The sequence below is a fragment of the Anomaloglossus baeobatrachus genome, chromosome 10, assembly GCF_048569485.1.
Source record: "Anomaloglossus baeobatrachus isolate aAnoBae1 chromosome 10, aAnoBae1.hap1, whole genome shotgun sequence".
In the NCBI taxonomy this organism is placed as follows: domain Eukaryota; kingdom Metazoa; phylum Chordata; class Amphibia; order Anura; family Aromobatidae; genus Anomaloglossus; species Anomaloglossus baeobatrachus.
Window position 1 is genome coordinate 209,904,754 of NC_134362.1, and position 27,305 is coordinate 209,932,058.

General features: G+C 47.6%; 1 protein-coding gene across 1 annotated transcript in view; it reads right to left on the bottom strand.

Annotated features, from left to right (window-relative positions):
* The window catches only part of CIBAR2 (CBY1 interacting BAR domain containing 2), a 31,413-nt gene extending 4,737 nt beyond the window's left edge, over positions 1 to 26,676 (bottom strand). The window contains exons 1-6 of the mRNA XM_075326234.1: positions 26,410 to 26,676; positions 12,681 to 12,915; positions 10,073 to 10,141; positions 7,124 to 7,225; positions 6,668 to 6,673; positions 92 to 196 (exon numbers count right to left, since the gene is read on the bottom strand). Of these exons, the coding sequence (XP_075182349.1) occupies positions 92 to 196; positions 6,668 to 6,673; positions 7,124 to 7,225; positions 10,073 to 10,141; positions 12,681 to 12,915; positions 26,410 to 26,429 (537 nt within the window). The 5' untranslated portion in view covers positions 26,430 to 26,676. The remainder of the gene's footprint in view (positions 1 to 91; positions 197 to 6,667; positions 6,674 to 7,123; positions 7,226 to 10,072; positions 10,142 to 12,680; positions 12,916 to 26,409) is intronic.
* Positions 26,677 to 27,305: the final 629 nt, after the last annotated feature.

Genomic DNA, 27,305 nt, shown 5'->3' on the forward strand with positions numbered 1-27,305 from the left:
TGACTGATCATAAACAACGGAAATGTGGACCTAGTCTTATAGACAGTCAGCAGAGTCAGCGGTGACGCTCCCTCCGGTCCGCGCTCCTTACCTGAATGTCCTTGATTTTCTGCTGTTGGAAGTTGTCGATGATCTCCTCCAGCTGCTGAGTGGTGCGCGCCGCGTCCACAGAGGCTTTCTGAACGCTGGACTCCGCCTGAGAAGAGGAGAGGAGAGATCAGTGGACGGACGCAAAAATAAAAATGAGGAAGCTTTCAGCTGCCGCCTGACACCAAACTCTGACACCACAAGAGGTTCCAGATAACATCGCAGGAAACCGGGCAACTGCACCAAATACAATGCCCAGGTTATACCGGCCATCCATATATAATTATATACAGGAGATGCCCAGGTTATACCGGCTGTACATATATAATTATATACAGGAGATGCCCAGGTTATACCGGCTGTACATATATAATTATATACAGGAGATGCCCAGGTTATACCGGCTGTACATATATAATTATATACAGGAGATGCCCAGGTTATACCGGCTGTACATATATAATTATATACAGGAGATGTCCAGGTTATACCGGCTGTACATATATAATTATATACAGGAGATGCCCAGGTTATACCGGCTGTACATATATAATTATATACAGGAGATGCCCAGGTTATACCGGCTGTACATATATAATTATATACAGGAGATGTCCAGGTTATACCAGCTGTACATATATAATTATATACAGGAGATGCCCAGGTTATACCGGCTGTACATATATAATTATATACAGGAGATGTCCAGGTTATACCGGCTGTACATATATAATTATATACAGGAGATGCCCAGGTTATACCGGCTGCACATATATAATTATATACAGGAGATGCCCAGGTTATACCGGCTGTACATATATAATTATATACAGGAGATGCCCGGGTTATACCGGCTGTACATATATAATTATATACAGGAGATGCCCAGGTTATACCGGCTGTACATATAATATTATATACAGGAGATGCCCAGGTTATACCGGCTGTACATATATAATTATATACAGGAGATGCCCAGGTTATACCGGCCATCCATATATAATTATATACAGGAGATGCCCAGGTTATACCGGCTGTACATATATAATTATATACAGGAGATGCCCAGGTTATACCGGCTGCACATATATAATTATATACAGGAGATGCCCAGGTTATACCGGCTGTACATATATAATTATATACAGGAGATGCCCAGGTTATACCGGCTGTACATATATAATTATATACAGGAGATGCCAGGTTATACCAGCTGTACATATATAATTATATACAGGAGATGCCCGGGTTATACCGGCTGTACATATATAATTATATACAGGAGATGCCCAGGTTATACCGGCTGTACATATATAATTATATACAGGAGATGCCCAGGTTATACCGGTTGTACATATATAATTATATACAGGAGATGCCCAGGGTAAACCGGCTGTACATATATAATTATATACAGGAGATGCCCAGGTTATACCGGCTGTACATATATAATTATATACAGGAGAGGCCCAGGTTATACCGGCTGTACATATATAATTATATACAGGAGATGCCCAGGTTATACCGGTTGTACATATATAATTATATACAGGCGATGCCCAGGTTATACCGGCTGTACATATATAATTATATACAGGCGATGCCCGGGTTATACCGGCTGTACATATATAATTATATACAGGAGATGCCCAGGTTATACCGGCTGTACATATATAATTATATACAGGAGATGCCCAGGTTATACCGGCTGTACATATATAATTATATACAGGAGATGCCCAGGTTATACCGGTTGTACATATATAATTATATACAGGAGATGCCCAGGGTAAACCGGCTGTACATATATAATTATATACAGGCGATGCCCAGGTTATACCGGCTGTACATATATAATTATATACAGGTGATGCCCGGGTTATACCGGCCGTACATATATAATTATATACAGGAGATGCCCAGGTTATACCGGCTGTTCATATATAATTATATACAGGAGATGCCCAGGTTATACCGGCTGTACATATATAATTATATACAGGAGATGCACAGGTTATACCGGCTGTACATATATAATTATATACAGGAGATGCCCAGGGTATACCGGCTGCACATATATAATTATATACAGGCGATGCCCAGGTTATACCGGCTGCACATATATAATTATATACAGGAGATGCCCAGGTTATACCGGCTGTTCATATATAATTATATACAGGAGATGCCCAGGTTATACCGGCTGTACATATATAATTATATACAGGAGATGCACAGGTTATACCGGCTGTACATATATAATTATATACAGGAGATGCACAGGTTATACCGGCTGTACATATATAATTATATACAGGAGATGCCCAGGGTATACCGGCTGTACATATATAATTATATACAGGAGATACCCGGGTTATACCAGCTGTACATATATAATTATATACAGGCGATGCCCAGGTTATACCGGCTGTACATATATAATTATATACAGGAGATGCCCAGGTTATACCCGCTGTACATATATAATTATATACAGGAGATGCCTAGTCTATACCAGCTGCACATATAAATATACAGTCATATGAAAAAGTTTGGACACCCCTATTAATGTTACCCTTTTTTCTTTATAGCACTTTGGGTTTTTGCTATTTCAGTGTCATATATCTAATAACTGATGGACTGAGCAATATTTCTGGATTGAAATGAGGTTTATTGTACTAACAGAAAATGTGCAATCCGCATTTAAACAAAATGTGACCGGTGCATAAGTATAGGCACCCTTATCAATTTCTTGATTTGAACACTCCTAACTACTTTTTACTGAGTTACTGAAGCACTAAATTGGTTTTGTAACCTCATTGAGCTTTGAACTTCATAGGCCAGTGTATCCAATCATGAGAAAAGGTATTTAAGGTGGCCACTTGCCCAGAAGTGGCAGGCCAAGAAAAATATCAGAAAGGCAGAGAAGAAGAATGGTGAGAACAGTCAAGGACAATCCACAGACCACCTCCAAAGACCTGCAGCTTCATCTTGCTGCAGATGGTGTCACTGTGCATCGGTCAACAATACAGCGCACGTTGCACCAGGAGAAGCTGTATGGGAGAGTGATGGAAAGAAGCCGTTTCTGCAAGCACGCCACAAACAGAGTCGCCTGAGGTAAAGCACATGTGGACAAGCCAGTTACATTGTGGAAGAAGGTCCTGTGGACTGATGAAACAAAGATTGAGTTGTTTGGTCATACAAAAAGGCGTTATGCATGGAGGCAAATAACACAGCATTCCAAGAAAAGCACTCGCTACCCACAGTAACATTTGGTGGAGGTTCCATCATGCTTTGGGGCTGTGTGGCCAATGCCGGCACCGGGAATCTTGTTAAAGTTGAGGGTCGCATGGATTCAAATCAGTATCAGCAGATTCTTGACAATAATGTGCAAGAATCAGTGACGAAGTAGAAGTTCCGCAGGGGATGGATATTTCAGCAAGACAATGATCCAAGACACCGCTCCAAATCTACTCAGGCATTCATGCAGAGGAACAATTACAATGTTCTGGAATGGCCATCCCAGTCCCCAGACCTGAATATCATTGAACATCTGTGGGATGATGTGAAGCGGCGGTCCATGCTCGGCGACCATCAAACTTACCTGACCTGGAATTGTTTTGTAACCAGGAATGGTCAAATCTACCTTCATCCAGGATCCAGGAACTCATTAACAGCCACAGGAAGCGACTAGAGGCTGGGATTTCTGCAAAAGGAGGAGCTACAAAATATTAATGTCACTTTTATGTTGAGGTGCCCATACTTTTGCACCGGTCAAATTTTGTTTAAATGCGGATTGCACATTTTCTGTTAGTACAATAAACCTCATTTCAATCCAGAAATATTCCTCAGTCCATCAGTTATTAGATATATGACACTGAAATAGCAAAAACACAAATTGTTATAAAGAAAAGAGGTTAACATTAATAGGGGTGCACAAACTTATTCATATGACTGTATATACACTGCCGATACCACAATCTGACCACCAGGGGCGCAGTGCTACAGAGTGAGGGTACAGACCACAGGCTGGACACATTTTTATAGCCATTATTATTCCATTGCAATGTATTTAAGGAAATGTGATGAATGCTGCGAGTCTCCTCTGTTCCACATACATCCGCTCCGCAGACTCGCCATCAGGTGTGAGCGGTCTCCATAATCTACCGGATTATTATAACCCTGTGCCCATTGTGACTCTACAGAAATGCATCAGTCCCTTACATTGTGCTAACATTTTCAGGATGACTGTATTCATGGCAGGGCGGTGCTATTTATATGCATCATATTCTGCTTTTTGTACTTTAGGGTGTATAAAAAGGGAGATTAGATCCCGTGATCCTAACGTATTGCTTTTTGTAAGTAATTATATTGGGGGGGGGGAAGTCACAAAATACATAGTAATGTAAGAGAACAGAGATACCGCCTACAGTCTTGTAAGACGGAAGGAGGAAATGAGAACAGCTTCAGGAGACACCCACCGGGCTCAGAGCCTTCAGCACCAGCTCCTGACAGTTAGACACAGACACTGGCTACATATTGACTTGAGGAGAGCGGAAGCGGAGTCAAAGGAGACACCCACCGGGCTCAGAGCCTGCAGCGCAGCGAGCGGAGTGTTACAGAATGCAGGTCCTCCAGGTCCTCGTGTGCTAGTCATGTGTGTATGAGAGAAGAGGCAGGAGCAGGGGGGGGGGCACATATAGGGGCTAGAGAAAGGACAGCAGACTCACAGGTAACACCCACCGAGCTTTGTACCTGCAGCTTCACAAGCAGCATGGGAGAGAAAAGCAAGAGCAGCAATGTCAGACCCCAACTCCAAACACCCACCTGACAGCCGCAGCCCAAAGCCCCCCACACACAATGTTCACAGCTTCCTTTATGTAGGTCTTCAGCGCGGTGTAACTGCAGCCATAGTGGTTTTATTTACCATATTTGCAATAATAAAAAGTTGTGAAAGTGATGAGTCTACATCAGAGCCCTCCGAGCTGCGGCTCCATACACTACAACTGTCAGCATGTCCGAGGAGCTGGGATTATGTAACATCTGGAGAGTCACAATTTGGCGGCCTCACATCTACAGCACAGGCGGAATGTGGCAGCTGGAATAACCCATCCACGTGTGACAGAGCATGCAGTGCCCCCCGGGGATCCTGTGACCCCCTAATACTGGACCCCGGGGCATCACTGTCCTATCATTCCCCCACCTCGGTATTGTGCGTGACGTATACCAGACGCGCTGCACATGCCGCAGGTTACCTTGTTTTGGACGTCATTGGAAGACTGAAAAGCAACAAAAGGACAGAAATGATGAAAGCGAGAAAACTCCACACAATTTACACTGTAAAGTATGACCTGAGGAGCTGCAAGGAGGCCTCTTCACCAGCAGGTGGCAGTGCTGTGTGACGGGGGAGTGGCTCACAACTACCAATCCAACAGGAGAACACTGACAGCTGGAATCTGATTGGCTGCTACAGACACCCCCCTCTTTCTGAGCGCTAGCTTTAGGACATGCGGCTTTCTTATGTCTGTTCTGCGTTCTGTACGGTAGAAATAGCAGTGAAGGATTTGAGCATAATATATATATACACACAGTATATGCATGCTCCAACATCTTTAGATGCAGGAATTTATTGATGTTCTGTCCCTTTAAATAAACTTTATATTATCATTGGAGCCATGAAGTGCCTGATAATAGCTGGGAAATTAAATGTGAGTCATCGGAGTGCGGCTCCGGTGCTGCGGGTGCGGCAGCGTTATACCGGCGGATAATGCAAATGTAACAAGCCGGAGATTAGGAGCCGCCATCATTTACTATTATTGTCTGGTCATTCTCAGCTTGGTCTCATGTTCCAGGAACTGCGAGGTCAACGCCGCAAGAGGAGCGGTATTATCCACCGCTATTATGTGTGTGCTGTAACCGGGACAGAACCGGACCAAGCGCATCTTATACCATCCGTGCAATATACATATGAGTATACCGGCTGTACATATATAATTATATACAGGAGATGCCCGGGTTATACTGGCTGTACATATATAATTATATACAGGAGATGCCCAGGTTATACCGGCTGTACATATATAATTATATACAGGAGATGCCCAGGTTATACCGGCTGTGCATATATAATTATATACAGGAGATGCCCAGGTTATACCGGCTGTACATATATAATTATATACAGGAGATGCCCAGGTTATACCGGCTGTACATATATAATTATATACAGGAGATGCCCAGGTTATACCGGCTGTACATATATAATTATATACAGGCGATGCCCGGGTTATACCAGCTGTACATATATAATTATATACAGGAGATGCCCAGGTTATACCGGCTGTACATATATAATTATATACAGGAGATGCCCGGGTTATACCAGCTGTACATACTTGGGGCAGTCCCGTATGTTTGCAATGCTACCATATACATTATAGTTCCTCTTTACTCATCCAGTGGACATGCAGCCTCCAGGCCATGTAGGAGGACGGTGGATTTTCCCAAGGAGCTGACACTCTCTCTGGTACAGATAGTCTCTTACCTGCTCATCTGACATTTCTCAGTATTAGACACTCACCTGGGACTGGATGATGGAGTCAAGGAGTAAAATTCCACAGGAGTGAACAGCCCGAATATTCCCCCGGGGGAGATCTCGTCCTCCAGAAGAGTGAAGGACACCAGGGCCTCCCACTACAAATGCCACATATTCTGCTCCCGGTGCAGAGTCCTCACCCGTAGGACCCTCTGAGCTTGGCCCCAACTCCTCAAGGGCAACACAGAAGCGTCTGTGATTGGACGCTGAGGTTCTACAATGCCCACTATGATGGCAGAACAGAATAATAGAAGGGTAAATTCACAAAGAACTGCGTGGCCTGAAAATATAGCAGCTACTGTATATCTACACCCAGGGGCGGTATATATAATATATCTACAGGCAGTCAGTGTCTGAGGAACTACAAGTATCAGCACGCTGCAGATTGCAGATGACTCCTCTCATGTAAAAGCCACACAATGTAACAAATGTGCAGGATACGATCATGTGACGGTCGGACGGCGCCCGGTGCCGCAACTTCTCCAACTTCTGCAGCTCTTTGATCTCTTTGTTCCTCACGGTGTTGAATTTCTTTATTTCTGCCTGAAAAAAAGGAAGAAGAAGAAGAGGAAGCAAATTAATAGAAGAGGTAGAAAACAACGAAGGAAGAAGAAGAGGAAGAGGAAGCAAATTAATGGAAGAGGTAGAAAAGAACGAAGGAAGAAGAAGAGGAAGAGGAAGCAAATTAATAGAAGAGGTAGAAAACAACGAAGGAAGAAGAAGAAGAGGAAGCAAATTAATAGAAGAGGTAGAAAAGAACGAAGGAAGAAGAGGAAGCAAATTAATAGAAGAGGTAGAAAAGAACAAAGGAAGAAGAAGAAGAAGAGGAAGCAAATTAATAGAAGAGGTAGAAAAGAATGAAGGAAGAAGAGGAAGCAAATTAATAGAAGAGGTAGAAAAGAAAGAAGGAAGAAGAAGAAGAGGAAGCAAATTAATAGAAGAGGTAGAAAAGAACGAAGGAAGAAGAAGAAGAGGAAGCAAATTAATAGAAGAGGTAGAAAAGAACGAAGGAAGAAGAAGAAGAAGAGGAAGCAAATTAATAGAAGAGGTAGAAAAGAACGAAGGAAGAAGAAGAGGAAGAGGAAGCAAATTAATAGAAGAGGTAGAAAACAACGAAGGAAGAAGAAGAGAAAGAGGAAGCAAATTAATAGAAGAGGTAGAAAAGAAAGAAGGAAGAAGAAGAGAAAGAGGAAGCAAATTAATAGAAGAGGTAGAAAAGAAAGAAGGAAGAAGAAGAGGAAGAGGAAGCAAATTAATAGAAGAGGTAGAAAAGAACGAAGGAAGAAGAAGAGGAAGAGGAAGCAAATTAATAGAAGAGGTAGAAAAGAACGAAGGAAGAAGAAGAGGAAGAGGAAGCAAATTAATAGAAGAGGTAGAAAAGAAAGAAGGAAGAAGAAGAGGAAGAGGAAGCAAATTAATAGAAGAGGTAGAAAAGAAAGAAGGAAGAAGAGGAAGAGGAAGCAAATTAATAGAAGAGGTAGAAAAGAAAGAAGGAAGAAGAAGAAGAGGAAGCAAATTAATAGAAGAGGTAGAAAAGAAAGAAGGAAGAAGAAAAGGAAGAGAAAGCAAATTAATAGAAGAGGTAGAAAAGAAAGAAGGAAGAAGAAGAGGAAGAGAAAGCAAATTAATAGAAGAGGTAGAAAAGAAAGAAGGAAGAAGAAGAGGAAGAGAAAGCAAATTAATAGAAGAGGTAGAAAAGAAAGAAGGAAGAAGAAGAGGAAGAGGAAGCAAATTAATAGAAGAGGTAGAAAAGAAAGAAGGAAGAAGAAGAGGAAGAGGAAGCAAATTAATAGAAGAGGTAGAAAAGAAAGAAGGAAGAAGAAGAGGAAGAGGAAGCAAATTAATAGAAGAGGTAGAAAAGAACGAAGGAAGAAGAAGAGGAAGAGAAAGCAAATTAATAGAAGAGGTAGAAAAGAAAGAAGGAAGAAGAAGAGGAAGAGAAAGCAAATTAATAGAAGAGGTAGAAAAGAAAGAAGGAAGAAGAAGAGGAAGAGGAAGCAAATTAATAGAAGAGGTAGAAAAGAACGAAGGAAGAAGAAGAGGAAGAGAAAGCAAATTAATAGAAGAGGTAGAAAAGAACGAAGGAAGAAGAAGAGAAAGAGGAAGCAAATTAATAGAAGAGGTAGAAAAGAACGAAGGAAAAAGAAGAGGAAGAGGAAGCAAATTAATAGAAGAGGTAGAAAAGAACGAAGGAAGAAGAAGAGGAGCCAAATTAATAGAAGAGGTAGAAAAGAAAGAAGGAAGAAGAGAAAGAGGAAGCAAATTAATAGAAGAGGTAGAAAAGAACGAAGGAAGAAGAAGAGGAAGAGGAAGCAAATTAATAGAAGAGGTAGAAAAGAAAGAAGGAAGAAGAAGAGGAAGCAAATTAATAGAAGAGGTAGAAAAGAAAGAAGGAAGAGGAAGCAAATTAATAGAAAAGAAAGATGGAAGATGATGATGAGAAGAAGGATGAAGAGACGAAAAAAGGGCAAGAAGAGAAGAGAATGGAGGAAGATCAGGAAAGGAGGAGAAAACAATAAAAGGAAGAATGATGAATAGGTAAAATAAAAGAAATGAGGAGAAGATGTGGAGGGGAAAAGAAAAGAACAATAGAAAAGGAAGAGGAGTTAGAAGAAAAAGGAGAGGAAGAAGAGAGGGAAAATGATCAAAAACGTGAACGAAGAGAAGAGGAAAATGCGAACTTTGCAAAGAAAATAGGAAGAAGAAAAGGAAGAAGAAAAGAAAAAGAGGAGACGATGTGGAGGTTAAGAGAAAAGAAGAATAGAAAAGGTAGAAAAGAGGGTAAAGGATCAAAAACGTGAAAAAGAGAAGAGGAAGCAAATTAATAGAAGTGGTAGAAAAGAAAGATGGAAGAAGATGATGAGAAGAAGAATGAAGAGACGAAAAAAGGGCAAGAATAGGAGATAGAGGAAGATCAGGAAAAAAATAAATGAAAGGAAGAATGATGAATAGATAAAAGAAAATAAATTAGTGGAGAAGATATGGAGGGGAAAAGAAAAGAAGAATAGAAAAGGAAGAGGAGATAGAAAAAGGAGAGGAAGAAAAGAGGGAACAGGATCAAAAACGTGAAAGAAGAGAAGAGGAAAATGCGAACTTTGCAAAGAAAAAAGGAAAAAGAAAAGAAAGAGGAAAAAGGAGAAGATGGAGAAGAGATAGGAGAAGAACAAGAAAAGAAAAAAGGAAGTAGAAGATGAAGAAGACATGGAAGGAGAAAAGAAAGATAAGAAGAGGTGAAAGTAAATAATGACAAATAGAAGAGAAAGAGTGGAAGGAGGAGGAGGATAAGATGTGGATATCCTCTGTGTATAGTGTAACACTTGGACAGATACAATGTATCCGGTGTGTACAGACGTCGCGCCCTCCGGTCACGTGACCTGCAGATATCCTCACCCGCTTCTCCTTTATTAGGGGGCCATAGCTCTTCATTGGGTTCACAACTTTGGTTTCCAGTCTCTCCACCTACAGAATAGAGAATATTGTGAGGCACAAGGACACAGACCACGGCCCCACGGAGCCGGCCACGGTCACTGGCCATGGTCACTGGCCAAAATATGAAGGTGGACGGTAACTTCAGGGACTGGGCCCCACATTACATATCATCTGGTGTAAATCCTGTGCTGGTCCCAGTTCTTCGTCACCATTAGGGCTTTGATTCAGATCTACACGATGACCCCTTCCCTTATAGTACATAGTCTATAGGTAATAAGGATTCCTATTGGATACAGGTATTTATTGCTTCACTATGGCCGCCATGAAACGCGCACAATACCAGCGCATTTCACCAACGTCATCCAATCACAATGTCCTCGTTGCGGGCGGCTCTACACCCCTGGTCCCCTTCATATATCCCATTGTAATAGGAAGGTTTTCACACCAACGCGTTTCGCTGTCCGCCGAGATGTAATCTAAAGGGTCTTATTGATGATCTGGACATGACCGGGCCGCAGAGCCCTCCCCAGTGATCGGCAGCCGGCAATTAACGAGTAAATCATTAGCTCGCCGGCAGTCTAGCTTCCAGGAAAAGTGGCTAATTAAGCAGGTTGCGCGGCTGCCCTCACCTCTGCGCTCAGCCCTCCTTCCTGTCGAGAGATCATTTAGCTGCCAGCGGGTTGATTCATTAACACGCTTCTGTGTTTCAAATTACCCAGCAAAGGTCATCGAGCAGCGTGCGGCAGCAGGAGCTGAAATCATTACATGCAGATTATGGCTTTGAGGATTACGGAGCGCCGCATATGGAGACGAGGCTGCGGGAGACGATCGCGGCGCCGCACTCTGATATTGATGCGCACAGACATAACCGCTGCGGCCATCGCGTTCTGATACCGTATTTTACCCGTAACTGCGGCAGAGGATCCACATACGACACCTCGTAACCCCGGCGTAACGATACTGCGCGACGTAATAAGGGATGTGTGCCAGCAAATCTATACTGACCACACAGGGGACAGTAATGATACGCTGCGACAATCAGCAGCGCCTCATAGAGGATTAAAAAAACATGGCTGCTTCTGCCAACAATAGTGCCGCCCCTGTATACAGGCTGTGTCTGGTACTGCAGCGCGGCTAAACTGTAGAAAATGGGGCAGAGCTGCAAAACCACACACAAGCTGCAGACAGGCGTGGAGCCGGATTCACCATGGAATGGACGTAGCTCATTCCCCTGATTAGTGGGGTCTTCAAAGGGGCACAGCTATTAGCAATGCAGAAGCTGCAATCAGTGACCTGGGTGCGAGAGAGGACCTCAGAGCGTTTCTGCCGCACAGAACTTGAGGTGGCTTGCACAGATTTTGCATTGGGTCCCTGATGCTTTAGGTTACCCCATCTGGGGGCTGCCAGTATCACTCTGGACTTACTGCCGAGGGTGGAGCACTACATGGCGGCCATACAGTTTCACATAGCATCATAGTAAAGGCCCTGTCACACACAGAGATAAATCTGTGGCAAATCTGTGGTAAATCTGTGGTAGATCTGTGGCAGATCTGTGGTAAATCTGTGGTAAATCTGTGGTAAATCTGTGGTAGAACTGTGGTAGATCTGTGGTAGATCTGTGGTAGAACTGTGGTAGAACTGTGGTAGATCTGTGGTAGATCTGTGGTAGAACTGTGGTAGATCTGTGGTAGATCTGTGGCAGATCTGTGGCAGATCTGTGGCAGAACTGTGGTAGAACTGTGGTAGATCTGTGGTAGAACTGTGGTAGATCTGTGGTAGATCTGTGGTAGAACTGTGGTAGATCTGTGGTAGATCTGTGGCAGATCTGTGGCAGATATGTGGTAAATCTGTGGTAAATCTGTGGTAAATCTGTGGTAAATCTGTGGTAGAACTGTGGTAGAACTGTGGTAGATCTGTGGTAGAACTGTGGTAGATCTGTGGTAGATCTGTGGTAGATCTGTGGTAGAACTGTGGTAGATCTGTGGTAGATCTGTGGCAGATCTGTGGCAGATCTGTGGCAGATATGTGGTAAATCTGTGGTAAATCTGTGGTAGAACTGTGGTAAATCTGTGGTAGATCTGTGGTAGAACTGTGGCAGATATGTGGTAAATCTGTGGTAAATCTGTGGTAGAACTGTGGTAAATCTGTGGTAGATCTGTGGTAGAACTGTGGTAAATCTGTGGTAGATCTGTGGTAGAACTGTGGTAAATCTGTGGTAGATCTGTGGTAGAACTGTGGTAAATCTGTGGTAGATCTGTGGTAGATCTGTGGTAGATCTGTGGTAGATCTGTGGTAGATCTGTGGTAAATCTGTGGCAGATCTGTGGCAGATCTGTGGTAAATCTGTGGTAAATCTGTGGTAAATCTGTGGTAAATCTGTGGTAGATCTGTGGTAGATCTGTGGCAGATCTGTGGTTGCAGTGAAATTGTGGACAATCAGTGGCAGGTTTGTGGCTGTGTACAAATGGAACAATATGTCCATGATTTCACTGCAAGCACAGCTCTGCCGCGGCTTTATCTGTGCGTGTGACGGGGCCTTATCCCGCGTTATTTCTACACATAAGACCTACCTGTGCGTGTCGGTAGTCCTGGATCTTCGCCAGCTCCTCCGCCATGTTTTTCATGGCGCTCCTCAGCTCCGGATTCTCCGTGTTTCCGAAGTCGATGAGTTGTTTGACAAGTTCGTCCGCCTTGTCCCGCAGTTTGGCCGTTTTGCGGGTGTAAGAGGCCAGTATGGAGCAGAAGTGTCCGAAATAATGCTCTGCGTTGGACACCGTGGTCTCCATGATCTTGACCTGAGCATCTCTGCAGGAAAGGGAGGGAAGGATGAGAAGGGGTATACTGAGCAACGGGCGAAACACTCTGCGACACTGTAAACCAAACTGCAGCCCATACGGGGTTAAAGTAGAGGTTAGCGGCACAAGGCATATAGCGCCTCTGTGTGTAACCTATGGAACAGATTCTCGGATTGTATCTTCCTCGCTGCAACCACAAGGACACGTAATGATCAGCGGCGATCACGACCCGCAGCGAACGCCAGGACTCCGAAATGACAGACCTCACTGATACATGAAAGGCGAGGAACACGGACAGACGGAGTGTATAAAAGCCCCCCAGGACACGGATTCTGGGGGCCACCTTCAGTGTGTGCAGGATTACTGGACCCCTGCGCACACCTTCCTGCTATAGAATAATGAACGTGGTATTGTGTAAATGCTGCATTATCTCATCTATCATTAAACCGACAAGGGCGGACATATAATAGGTGCAAACTGTGCGGCCACCGAGGGGCCCGAGAGGTCAGGGGCCACATCCACCTCCCAATAAAAGAGGAATTGCGCATTATTGGACTGCAAAGGCCCATATACTGTTCTTGCACAGGAGCCCATATATTGTTCTTGCACAGGGGCCATATGTTGCTCTTGCACAGGGCCCATATACTGTTCTTGCACAGGGCCCATATATTGTTCTTGCACAGGGGCCATATATTGTTCTTGCACGGGGGCCATATACTGTTCTTGCACAGGGGCCATATATTGTTCTTGCACAGGGCCATATATTGTTCTTGCACAGGGCCCATATATTGTTCTTGCACAGGGCCCATATATTGTTCTTGCACAGGGCCCATATATTGTTCTTGCACAGGGCCCATATATTGTTCTTGCACAGGGCCCCATATATTGTTCTTGCACAGGGCCCATATATTGTTCTTGCACAGGGCCCATATATTGTTCTTGCACAGGGCCCATATATTGTTCTTGCACAGGGCCCCATATATTGTTCTTGCACAGGGCCCATATATTGTTCTTGCACAGGGCCCATATATTGTTCTTGCACAGGGCCCATATATTGTTCTTGCACAGGGCCCATATATTATTCTTGCACAGGGGCCATATATTGTTCTTGCACAGGGCCCATATATTGTTCTTGCACAGGGCCCATATATTGTTCTTGCACAGGGCCCATATATTGTTCTTGCACAGGGCCCATATATTGTTTTTGCACAGGGACCATATATTGTTCTTGCACAGGGCCCATATATTGTTCTTGCACAGGGGCCATATATTGTTCTTGCACAGGGCCCATATATTGTTCTTGCACAGGGCCCATATATTGTTCTTGCACAGGGGCCATATATTGTTCTTGCACAGGGGCCATATACTGTTCTTGCACAGGGGCCATATATTGTTCTTGCACAGGGCCCATATATTGTTCTTGCACAGAGGCCATATATTGTTCCTGCACAGGGGCCATATATTGTTCTTGCACAGAGGCCATATATTGTTCCTGCACAGAGGCCATATATTGTTCCTGCACAGAGGCCCATATATTGTTCTTGCACAGGGGCCATATATTGTTCTTGCACAGGGGCCATATATTGTTCTTGCACAGGGCCCATATATTGTTCTTGCACAGGGCCCATATATTGTTCTTGCACAGGGGCCAATATATTGTTCTTGCACAGGGGCCATATATTGTTCTTGCACAGGGGCCATATATTGTTCTTGCACAGGGGCCATATATTGTTCTTGCACAGGGGCCATATATTGTTCTTGCACAGGGCCCATATATTGTTCTTGCACAGGGGCCATATATTGTTCTTGCACAGGGCCCATATATTGTTCTTGCACAGGGGCCATATATTGTTCTTGCACAGGGGCCATATATTGTTCTTGCACAGGGCCCATATATTGTTCTTGCACAGGGGCCATATATTGCTCTTGCACAGGGCCCATATATTGTTTTTGCACAGGGACCATATATTGTTCTTGCACAGGGCCCATATATTGTTCTTGCACAGGGGCCATATATTGTTCTTGCACAGGGGCCATATATTGTTCTTGCACAGGGGCCATATATTGTTCTTGCACAGGGCCCATATATTGTTCTTGCACAGGGGCCATATATTGTTCTTGCACAGGGCCCATATATTGTTCTTCCACAGGGGCCATATATTGTTTTTGCACAGGGCCCATATAGTGTTCTTGCACAGGGGCCCATATAGTGTTCTTGCACAGGGGCCATATATTGTTCTTGCACAGGGGCCCATATATTGTTCTTGCACAGGGGCCATATATTGTTCTTGCACAGGGGCCATATATTGTTCTTGCACAGGGGTCCATATATTGTTCTTGCACAGGGCCCATATATTGTTCTTGCACAGGGCCCATATATTGTTCTTGCACAGGGCCCATATATTGTTCTTGCACAGGGGCCATATATTGTTCTTGCACAGGAGCCCATATATTGTTCTTGCACAGGGGTCCATATATTGTTCTTGCACAGGGGTCCATATATTGTTCTTGCACAGGGCCATATATTGTTCTTGCACAGGGGCCATATATTGTTCTTGCACAGGGCCCATATATTGTTCTTGCACAGGGCCCATATATTGTTCTTGCACAGGGGCCCATTGTCACAAACCACCGGGGGGGTCACTCAGAAATCCCCCGCGCTGGCTACCAGTACGTCACAATCGGGGTGTAACAAGTGGGGGGTCACCCCTCCTTTATACCTCCCGACCGACAGACAGAGCACGTGATGCGCTCTCTAGCCCCCCTCTTATAGTCAGGCCAATTATGGAATTGCCCGACGATAAGCAAGGAGGCCGCTATACTACTTATGCCGATTATTGAAGGGTCCCCGGTGAGAGTAGGGTATATATTCCCCCCGACCTCCGCGGGCGGAATATATAAAATCTCCCCGAATCTCACTGGCCTCCCCACAATAATCCTTGGCACAAACTCGCTGCCACCAACCGCTTCACGGTAACTATTAGCCGAACACACAGACGTGGGATTCAAGATCGAGATAACAGAACAGCCCAAGATTAATTATATAATTTAATCAGCCTAAAGCACACTAGAAACTACAATATATACAATAGGGAATCTACAGAATATACATATGTCAGAGTACAGTTACAATCAAAGCATGGGTTACAAACAGGCATACACAGTTCCAGCAGTTACCTTGTTGCGTCTGGCCACAGGGGGGAGCTGTAGACCAGGTTTCCAGGAACTCCCTCACAGGTCTTTCCCAACCAGGCCCCCGAGCAGAAGAACACTGGAAAATGGCCGAAGTAGGGTTATCAACCTGGGCAATCCAGGTCCCCTCCTACCTTAGTGACCTCACAGGGAAGCACTGCCACTCCCCCTGCATGGATCAGAATTATCCAGCAAAGGGGATATTGGCCATAACTTTGCCTGGGAGCGTCGTAGGCGGACGCCAATGCTCTCATTGTGACAGTTATGAATTTAGCTACAGAACGAGGGGACTCATGACCTGTCTGCCAGTTCCCCATTGGCTGATATCACGCCTGGGGCATTTCCCAATGTCCTGCTCCCATAAAAAGGGGGTGCCGGCATCGTCCACATGCGGAGACACCATTTTTATGGTTGCCATATTTATCGGAAATATGGCTTGCGAGATATGAACCATTTTTTACTGGAGTCGTTCTGTCTGGCTATTTCCATAGCCTTGCTAACTAGCTAGCAGCTCCTACTACAGGGTGACGGCAGGGAGTCATCCTGTGTCCATTGTCCTAAAGCCACCTAATTTCCATATCACAGGACATGGCCATGGGATTTGTTGCTAAACCAGTTGTGTGAAGGAAAGGGGGGGGTGACACCAGGAGAGGGCTTCCTGACATACTTGAATATCATGATTTATCGTCATATCTCCGGATTTACCTCACACCTCCCCCCTTTTGAGGGCGCTAGGGGGCAGCACACTCCGGTGTTCCCCCGTGCGCCCGTCCGCGACCTCTCCTTGTCGGGACAGCCCGTCTGCGTTACCGTGGTCACGGCCCCTTTTGTGGCGAATGGTGAAGTTGTATTGCTGGAGCGCAAGGCTCCATCGCAACAATCGCCCATTCGTCCCAGAGACGGTGTGCAACCAGCTGAGGGGATTGTGGTCCGTCTCCACGATGAAGTGGCGCCCGTATAGATAGGGTTGCAGACGCTGCAGGGCCCACACTATGGCCAGGCACTCCTTCTCCATCGTGGAATAGGCAACTTCCCTTGGTAACAGCTTCCTGCTCAGGTACAAGACTGGGTGCTCTTGGCTCGCAGAGTCCACCTGGCTGAGCACCGCACCGAGGCCGAAGTCACTGGCGTCGGTCTGTACTACAAACGGCCGCGTGAAGTCGGCTGCCTGTAGCACGGGCGGGCTGGACAGGGCGTCCTTTAGGGCCCGGAAGGCTGTCTCGCAGTCCATTGTCCAATCGACTGCAGAGGGCAGCTTCTTCTTGGTGAGGTCCGTCAAGGGCTTTGCCAGGCTACTATAGCATGGAACAAACCTCCTATAGTACCCAGCGGTCCCCAAGAAGGACATCACCTGCTTCTTGGTCCTGGGGGTGGGCCAGGATGCGATGGCCTCCACTTTCTCAGGCTCGGGCTTCAGTGTTCTCCCACCTACCCGGTGACCGAGGTACTGGACCTCGCTCATGGCCAGCTGACACTTTCCCGGCTTGATGGTCAAACCTGCCCGGTGGATCCGCCTGAGCACCTGTGCTAGATGCTCTAGGTGGTCCTCCCAGGTGGGACTGAAGACGGCAATGTCATCTAGGTACGCGGCCGCGTACCCTTCAAGTCCCTTGAGCAGGGTGTTGACCATCCGCTGGAAAGTGGCAGGGGCATTCCTCATCCCGAATGGCATCACCGTGGACTCGTATAGTCCAAATGGGGTAATAAAGGCAGAGCGTTCCCTGGCCTTGCGAGTCAGGGGGATCTGCCAATATCCCCGGCTCAGATCCATGATGGTCAGGTACTGAGCCCCGGCCAACTGATCGAGCAGGTCATCGATGCGTGGCATTGGGTACGCATCGGCGACCGTGACCGCATTGAGCCCCCTGTAGTCCACGCAGAACCGAGTGGTTCGGTCCTTCTTAGGGACGAGGACTACAGGCGAGGCCCAAGCGCTGTTGGATGCCTGGATCACCCCCAGCTTCAGCATCTCGTCAATCTCCTGGCGCATGTGTTGCTGCACCTCCAGGGAGACCCGATATGCTGAACGCCGGATCGGGGGATGATCCCCAGTGTCCACGTGATGGACAGCCAAGTCAGTCCTTCCGGGCTGGTTGGTAAACAACCCCCGGAAGGGGTGTAGGGTGGCCCACAGCTGGGACCGTTGGTCCTCCAAGAGCTGGTGGCCAACCTCCACATCCTCAATGGATCCGCCTGCCCTAACCTGGGCTAGCATATCCAAGAGGGTTTCCGCTTCTCCCTCCTCGGGCAGGTTGCACACGGGGAGCGCACATGCCTCCCGCTCATGATGTGCCTTCATCATGTTCACATGGAAGGGCTTCCGCCTTCCACGGGCAGGGTCCAGGGTGACCAGGTACGTCACAGGGTTGAGCTGCTGGTACACGAGGTATGGGCCTTCCCAGGCTGCCTGAAGCTTGTCCTGTGGTACGGGGACCAGTACCCACACCTTTTGACCCACTTGGTAGGTCCTCTCACAAGCGTTCTGGTCGTACCAACGCTTCTGATCGGCCTGGGCTTGAGCCATATTGTCGTGTACCAGTTGCGTCAAGGCCTGCATTTTGTCCCGGAAGCGCATGACATACTCGATAACCGACACTCCAGGGGTGGCCAAATCCCCTTCCCAAGCCTCTTTCACCAGAGCCAGGGGGCCCCGCACACGTCGCCCGTACAGGAGCTCAAACGGTGAGAATCCTGTTGAGGCCTGTGGAACCTCCCGGTAAGCAAATAACAGGTGTGGGAGATACCGCTCCCAGTCACGCCCATGGGAGTCGACCAACATCTTAAGCATCTGCTTTAAGGTGCCATTGAACCGCTCGCACAGGCCATTAGTCTGTGGATGGTACGGGCTGGCCACCAGATGTCGCACCTGGACCTGCTTACAGAGGGCCTCCATCAGCTGGGACATGAATTGGGTCCCCCGGTCAGTGAGCATTTCCTGGGGAAAACCCACTCGGGAGAAAATCTCCAGCAATGCGGTGGCCACCTTGTCAGCCCGAATGGACGACAAGGCCACTGCTTCTGGGTACCGGGTGGCATAGTCCACTACCGTCAGTAGGAAGCGTTTCCCGGAGCTGCTGGGGATGGCCAGCGGGCCGACCAGATCCACAGCCACCCTCCTGAAAGGCTCATCGATGATTGGCAGAGATACTAGTGGGGCTTTGGGGTGTGGCCCCGCCTTCCCCACTCTCTGACAGGTTTCACACGAACGGCAGTAGGCAGCCACATCGGCCCCCATTTTTGGCCAGTAGAAATGCTGGTTTAACCTGGCCTTGGTCTTAGCGATCCCTAGGTGTCCGGCCATCGGAATCTCATGTGCGATCCGCAACAACTCCGTCCGGAACGGATAGGGTACCACCAACTGTCGGTCCCTGGGCCACGCCTCCGGTGAACCCTGCTGGACCGTGGCCCGGTACAGCCGTCCTTGGTCCCAGACCACTCGCTCCGGGTCCGAGTCCGAGGGAGGCTGTGCCGCCTGCTCCTTAAGAGCTTTCAGGCTGTCGTCAGCTTCTAACGCTGCCTGAAACCCCTGACTAGATGTGGCCAGAATCGACGAGACTGTCACATCTTCGGTCAGTACCCCGGGACCTGTGTCCTGGCCTCCACCTGACTCGGCTGCCACTTGGTCAGAAGGGGAAGAGCTATCGGACCTCCGGGAGGCCCCTTGGCTTCCAGCACTCCCACTGCGGGTGACAGCGGCCACAGCCGCTGCGACCGTGGGTCGTGCCTGCTCCTCCTCCGTTCCTGACCAAGTCGCCGGTTCAGGCAGACCTACCTGGCTTCCTGACACCCCGGTTGTGGGGGAACCATGCACCGAGATCTTACCTGGGAGCACTTCCGCTCCTGGACCGGCCCCAATCTCACCTGCCTGTTCCCCTCCTGCAGCAACAGAACCCCGCTGTGAAATCTCTGGGGACCCCACATTTGCTGTGGTAGCCCCCACCCCACACACTGGTCCTCCCCCTGCAGCACCCTGCTCTCTGCTTATCCCTGCAGAGGGCAACAGATCCCAGCTCACAGGCTGGTTACTTGTAGAGGCATTGTCACACCTTTCTCTGACCCCCTCCCCTGTCACAGCTGCAGCTGAGTGTGTGTCTATGGTGTCTATGCAAGCAGAAATATCAGAGTTCACTCCCTCCTCCCTTACATCATTCATAGATAACACATTAACATTGTCCGGAGGCATGTCAGTACGGGCTGAAGGTTCAGCCCTTGGTTGGGGCCCAAACTGGGAGGTTATCTGCCCCAAATCTGTCCCAAGTAGCACGTTTGCAGGGATCCGATCAGTTACCCCCACCTCCCTCACCCCTCGCCCTGCGCCCCAGTCCACATAAATGTCAGCAACAGGCAGCGCCGGGTCAATGCCTCCAATCCCGGAGACAGCGAGGGTTTTTCCAGGGATCAAGTCTTGGGGGGACACCATCTCAGGCCGCACCAGAGTCACCTCCGAGGCGCTGTCTCGCAGTCCTATGGTCACAGACCGGCCGACGGTGACAGGTTGGAAGCTGTCCAGGGACCTACCACCACCCCCACCCACACAATACACCTTGGGCGGCCCTTGGGACGGGGACGGAGCCGGGGCCTTGGGACGCTGAGGGCACATGGCCTTGAAGTGTCCAGGTAGGTTGCACTGGTGGCACCGTCTTGGTTCCGCCACGGGCCTGGAGAGGGGAGTTGAGGGGGACACCCCCTGCAGTCTAGGGGCAGGTGGGGCAGTCGCAGAATTCATCTTACCCCCTCTCCAGGTGCTGCTGGTGGCCGCTCTCCTGGCCTCAGGGGCCCGGTTGTTGGTGTAGTCATCGGCAAGGGCAGCTGTAGCCGTGGACCCCTTTGGCTTCTGGTCTCGGATGAACTGGCGGAGATCCTCAGGGCAGTTCCACAAGAGTTGCTCCGTGATGAACAAGTCCAGGATCTCCGGTCCGGTGGAAAGCTGCAGGCCTTGGGTCCAGTGGTCGGCAGCTCGGGCAAGTGCCCGCCGGTGGTCAGCCCAGGAGTCCTTTGGTCCCTTCTGTAGGCTCCGGAACTTCTTGCGGTAGGACTCTGGAGTGAGGTTGTACTGTTGGATCAGGGCCCGCTTGATGGTGTCGTAGCCCTGATCTGCCTCAGCAGGCAAGTCACCAAGGATATCCAGGGCCTTACCCCTTAAACGGGGGGTCAGGTATTTGGCCCACTGGTCCTTGTCCAGATGGTGCTGCAAGCAAGTCCGTTCAAAAGCAGTCAAGAAAGAGTCCAAGTCTCCATCCTTCTCCAGCACTGGGAAGTCCTCAACACGGACCTTTGGAAGTTTGGTGTCTCGAAGGTCACATGTGGCTGATGAGGGCCGGAGCTGAGCTAGCTGCAGCTGGTAGTCACGGTCTGCCTGTCGCTCTCGCTCTTCACGCGCTGCCTGCCGCTCTCGCTCCGCAGCCTCACGCTCTGCGTGCCGCTCCGCAGCCTCAGCGTCACGCGCTGCCTGCCGCTCTGCCCTGCGCTCTGCCAGGAGTTCCTTGTAGCCCTTCTGGTCTCCAGCCTGAAGAAGGGCCATAGCCAGTTGAAGAAGGCTATCCGAGCCTCCCAGGCTCGGTGGAATGGCACGTGGTGATCTGCGGCACGCTGCAGAGCTAGGCGATTCACTGTCCCTTTCAGAGCGGAGGGCTGGCATCTGGCTCGTTGAGGAACCTTGGGTGAGCTCCTCCTCATCTTGTCCAGCAGTGCCAGGTTGCGCAATGTCCTCGGCAGAACGGTTTTCTGGCGTCGAGCTCCTGGAGGACTCGTGGGCAACCTCCTCATTGCCGTCCACAGCACCGTCCTCCCTCTCTTCGGCTCCTGCCTTAGCATTGGCCAGTTGCATAGCTCTGCTCCTGGTGCCATCAGCCATTCTTGCAGACTTTTGGTCACTGACACAGAACTGACACCTGATGCCTCCACACACCTTACAGTATCTGCACTCTGACACTCTAGTGTTGAGCTAGTCTGAAGACCCCAGCAGCCACAGCTGCTGCAGGCAGTCTTTAGTGTCTGGGAGTATGGGTCTCACACTCACACACACTATTATCTCGATCCCACCGCTATGCCACCAATATGTCACAAACCACCGGGGGGGTCACTCAGAAATCCCCCGCGCTGGCTACCAGTACGTCACAATCGGGGTGTAACAAGTGGGGGGTCACCCCTCCTTTATACCTCCCGACCGACAGACAGAGCACGTGATGCGCTCTCTAGCGCCCCTCTTATAGTCAGGCCAATTATGGAATTGCCCGACGATAAGCAAGGAGGCCGCTATACTACTTATGCCGATTATTGAAGGGTCCCCGGTGAGAGTAGGGTATATATTCCCCCCGACCTCCGCGGGCGGAATATATAAAATCTCCCCGAATCTCACTGGCCTCCCCACAATAATCCTTGGCACAAACTCGCTGCCACCAACCGCTTCACGGTAACTATTAGCCGAACACACAGACGTGGGATTCAAGATCGAGATAACAGAACAGCCCAAGATTAATTATATAATTTAATCAGCCTAAAGCACACTAGAAACTACAATATATACAATAGGGAATCTACAGAATATACATATGTCAGAGTACAGTTACAATCAAAGCATGGGTTACAAACAGGCATACACAGTTCCAGCAGTTACCTTGTTGCGTCTGGCCACAGGGGGGCGCTGTAGACCAGGTTTCCAGGAACTCCCTCACAGGTCTTTCCCAACCAGGCCCCCGAGCAGAAGAACACTGGAAAATGGCCGAAGTAGGGTTATCAACCTGGGCAAATCCAGGTCCCCTCCTACCTTAGTGACCTCACAGGGAAGCACTGCCACTCCCCCTGCATGGATCAGAATTATCCAGCAAAGGGGATATTGGCCATAACTTTGCCTGGGAGCGTCGTAGGCAGACGCCAATGCTCTCATTGTGACAGTTATGAATTTAGCTACAGAACGAGGGGACTCATGACCTGTCTGCCAGTTCCCCATTGGCTGATATCACGCCTGGGGCATTTCCCAATGTCCTGCTCCCATAAAAAGGGGGTGCCGGCATCGTCCACATGCGGAGACACCATTTTTATGGTTGCCATATTTATCGGAAATATGGCTTGCGAGATATGAACCATTTTTTACTGGAGTCGTTCTGTCTGGCTATTTCCATAGCCTTGCTAACTAGCTAGCAGCTCCTACTACAGGGTGACGGCAGGGAGTCATCCTGTGTCCATTGTCCTAAAGCCACCTAATTTCCATATCACAGGACATGGCCATGGGATTTGTTGCTAAACCAGTTGTGTGAAGGAAAGGGGGGGGTGACACCAGGAGAGGGCTTCCTGACATACTTGAATATCATGATTTATCGTCATATCTCCGGATTTACCTCACACCCATATATTGTTCTTGCACAGGGGCCATATATTGTTCTTGCACAGGGGCCATATATTGTTCTTGCACAGGGGCCATATATTGTTCTTGCACAGGGGCCCATATATTGCTCTTGCACAGGGGCCCATATATTGTTCTTGCACAGGGGCCATATATTATTCTTGCACAGGGGCCATATATTGTTCTTGCACAGGGGCCATATATTGTTCTTGCACAGGGGCCCATATATTGTTCTTGCACAGGGGCCATATATTGCTCTTGCACAGGGGCCCATATATTGTTCTTGCACAGGAGCCCATATACTGTTCTTGCACAGGGCCCATATATTGTTCTTGCACAGGGCCCATATATTGTTCTTGCACAGGGTCCATATATTGTTCTTGTACAGGAGCCCATATATTGTTCTTGCACAGGGGCCCATATATTGTTCTTGCACAGGAGCCCATATACTGTTCTTGCACAGGGCCCATATATTGTTCTTGCACAGGGCCCATATATTGTTCTTGCACAGGGCCCATATATTGTTCTTGCACAGGGTCCATATATTGTTCCTGCACAGGGCCCATATATTGTTCTTGCACAGGGTCCATATACTGTTCTTGCACAGGGCCCATATATTGTTCTTGCACAGGGCCCATATATTGTTCTTGCACAGGGCCCATATATTGTTCCTGCACAGGGCCATATATTGTTCTTGCACAGGGTCCATATATTGTTCTTGTACAGGAGCCCATATATTGTTCTTGCACAGGGCCCATATATTGTTCTTGCACAGGGCCCATATATTGTTCTTGCACAGGGTCCATATATTGTTCTTGTACAGGAGCCCATATATTGTTCTTGCACAGGGGCCATATATTGTTCTTGCACAGGGGCCCATATATTGTTCTTGCATATGGCCCATATATTGTTCTTGCACAGGAGCCCATATATTGTTCTTGCACAGGGCCCATATATTGTTCTTGCACAGGGGCCATATATTGTTCTTGCACAGGGGCCCATATATTGTTCTTGCACAGGGCCCATATATTGTTCTTGCACAGGGCCCATATATTGTTCTTGCACAGGGCCCATATATTGTTCTTGCACAGGGGCCATATATTGTTCTTGCACAGGGGCCCATATACTGTTCTTGCACAGGGCCCATATATTGTTCTTGCACAGGAGCCCATATATTGTTCTTGCACAGGGGCCATATATTGTTCTTGCACAGGGCCCATATATTGTTCTTGCACAGGCCCATATACTGTTCTTGCACAGGGGCCCATATATTGTTCTTGCACAGGGCCATATATTGTTCTTGCACAGGGGCTATATATTGTTCTTGCACAGGGCCCATATATTGTTCTTGCACAGGCCCATATACTGTTCTTGCACAGGGCCCATATATTGTTCTTGCACAGGGCCCATATATTGTTCTTGCACAGGGCCCATATATTGTTCTTGCACAGGAGCCCATATATTGTTCTTGCACAGGGCCCATATATTGTTCTTGCACAGGGGTCATATATTGTTCTTGCACAGGGCTATATATTGTTCTTGCACAGGAGCCCATATATTGTTCTTCAACATAGGTCTTTTCAGGTCTGTGTCCACCATTGTAAGGGCAGCAAGTATACGGGGCAAAACACTACTCACATAGGGGGTGGAGGTCTAACTCCAGCACTTGGGCCCACCAGGGGATTGACCGGCTCCCCGAGGGTCAGTCTAAGTCGGGGTGCAGTGGGAGAAATTGGGATGTGATTATAATGGTCCTGGCTGTGACAATCATCAGAGCAGGAGATCAGTGGGGTCCCCAGGTAGAGAACCCCCCGCCATTCTGTGCCGCTGTAGCCAGGGCTGTGGAGTCGGAGTCGGAGTCGTGGAGTCGGAGTCGGAGTCGGAGCTCATTTTGGTGGAGTCGGAGTCGGTATAAAATGCACCGACTCCGACTCCTAAAATATATAATAAATTGGGGACAGTAGTGCAATGCAGAATGTGCTGAATATTTTACTAAATAATAACATTTAGTATAATGCTTATATTTAAGTGAAACATTTATTGTAGTACAATGTGAACATCAGACATTTAATTGTTTTTATGATACAATAATCAAGATATTTGGATAGAACATAAAATATTTATTGGAATACAACTTTAGAACACAAAAAACTAATAAATTGTAAATATGTAATATATATATATATATATATATATATATATATATATACATATACACACAGTGTATATACACACACAAGATATATATGTAATCTACTGTATATTACATAGTGTATTACATATTTACAATTTATTACAGTTTTTTGTGTTCTAAAGTTGTATTCCAATAAATATATTTTATGTTCTATCCAAATATCTTGATTATTGTATCATAAAAATTATTAAATGTCTGATGTTCACATACACATATTCATGTACTACAATAAATTTTTCACCTAACTATAAGCAATATATGTAGGAGTCGGAGCCGGAGTCGGAGCCGGAGTCGGAGCCGGAGTCGGAGCCGGTGCAAGAGAATTTGAGGAGCCGGAGTCGGAGTCGGTGCAAGAGAATTTGAGGAGTCGGAGTCGGAGTCGAAGGTTTGGCTTACCGACTCCACAGCCCTGTAGCAGAGAGGATTACAAGGTGCCAGAGATGCCCCTGCCAGCCCCCCGGCCACATCTGACCAGGCCGACTCTGCTCATCTCTAAGTGGTGGGGAGGGGGGCACATGAGTAAACATTTTAATAGCGGAGCAATAGGCATGATAACAGCTATTTAACAGACATATAATGGAGATATCAATACCTCTGATTGCAGCCAGTGAATGGAAACATTGTATACAGCCAAGTAACACCATTGGAGCCTGAACTCTAGACTGATACACTGCAACAAAGTGTCAGCACGGGAAGCCCCCCACACAGATCCATCTGTAACCCATGAAGCGTGCTGCCCCCACAGAGCGGGCAGCGCCATGCTGGGGGCATCTCACCTGGACAGCACGATGTTCATCCTGGGGGTCTCCGCAGTGGTGGGGGTCTCTGCAGTGGTGGGGGCCTCTGCAGCGGTGGGGGCCTCTGCAGCGGTGGGGGTCTCTGCAGCGGTGGGGGTCTCTGCAGTGGTGGGGGTCTCTGCGGTGGGGGCTCAGTGTCTTCCTGCAGCTGCTCTCCTCCTTCTGCAGCGTCTCTCCTGCTCCATAGTAACACACAACACAGCAGAGGAGGCCGCTCCAGTCTCCAGGGCTCCAGGGAGGGGCTGGAAACACCAGCTGCCAACTGGAAACAAAGGGGCAGCGAGGGGTTAATCAACCCACAGTGATCTGCCAGTGGATCGAGGCTGGATCCCTTCTGATGACTAAAAGTTGGGCAGACGCCACAGTTTAATCCGGCTAAAAAAAATTTGTTTAAACTGGATCAGTTTTTATTTTAACATTGAAGTCTATGGAAAACGGATCCAATAAATAGAAATTATTTTCTTCCATTTGAAACTGATCAAGTGTGAAAAAAAAGGATCCTCTAATGGAGACGAGCCGGGTCCCCCCAAGAATGGCGGAACGAGGGGGGTTTGTTTTTATTGTCTGTATAGGTCCACGCTTAGTTGTACAGCGCTGCGGAATATGTCTGTGCTATAGACATAAGTTATTATTATTATTATTATTATTATATGGAAGATAACGGATCTGTTTTCCAGATAATAAAATGTTAAAAAACAATGGATCTAATGCAAATAATTTTTTTTTAACTGGACAAAAAATTGTGTCTACTCTGCACAATATTTCTGTCAACAGATCCCGGGGATTACTGGACGTGTGAACACAGCCGTACAATGCAACCAACTGTATCAGAGGGGAAAAAGTGCCAGTGTCTGCTGTACCTAATCCTACCATGC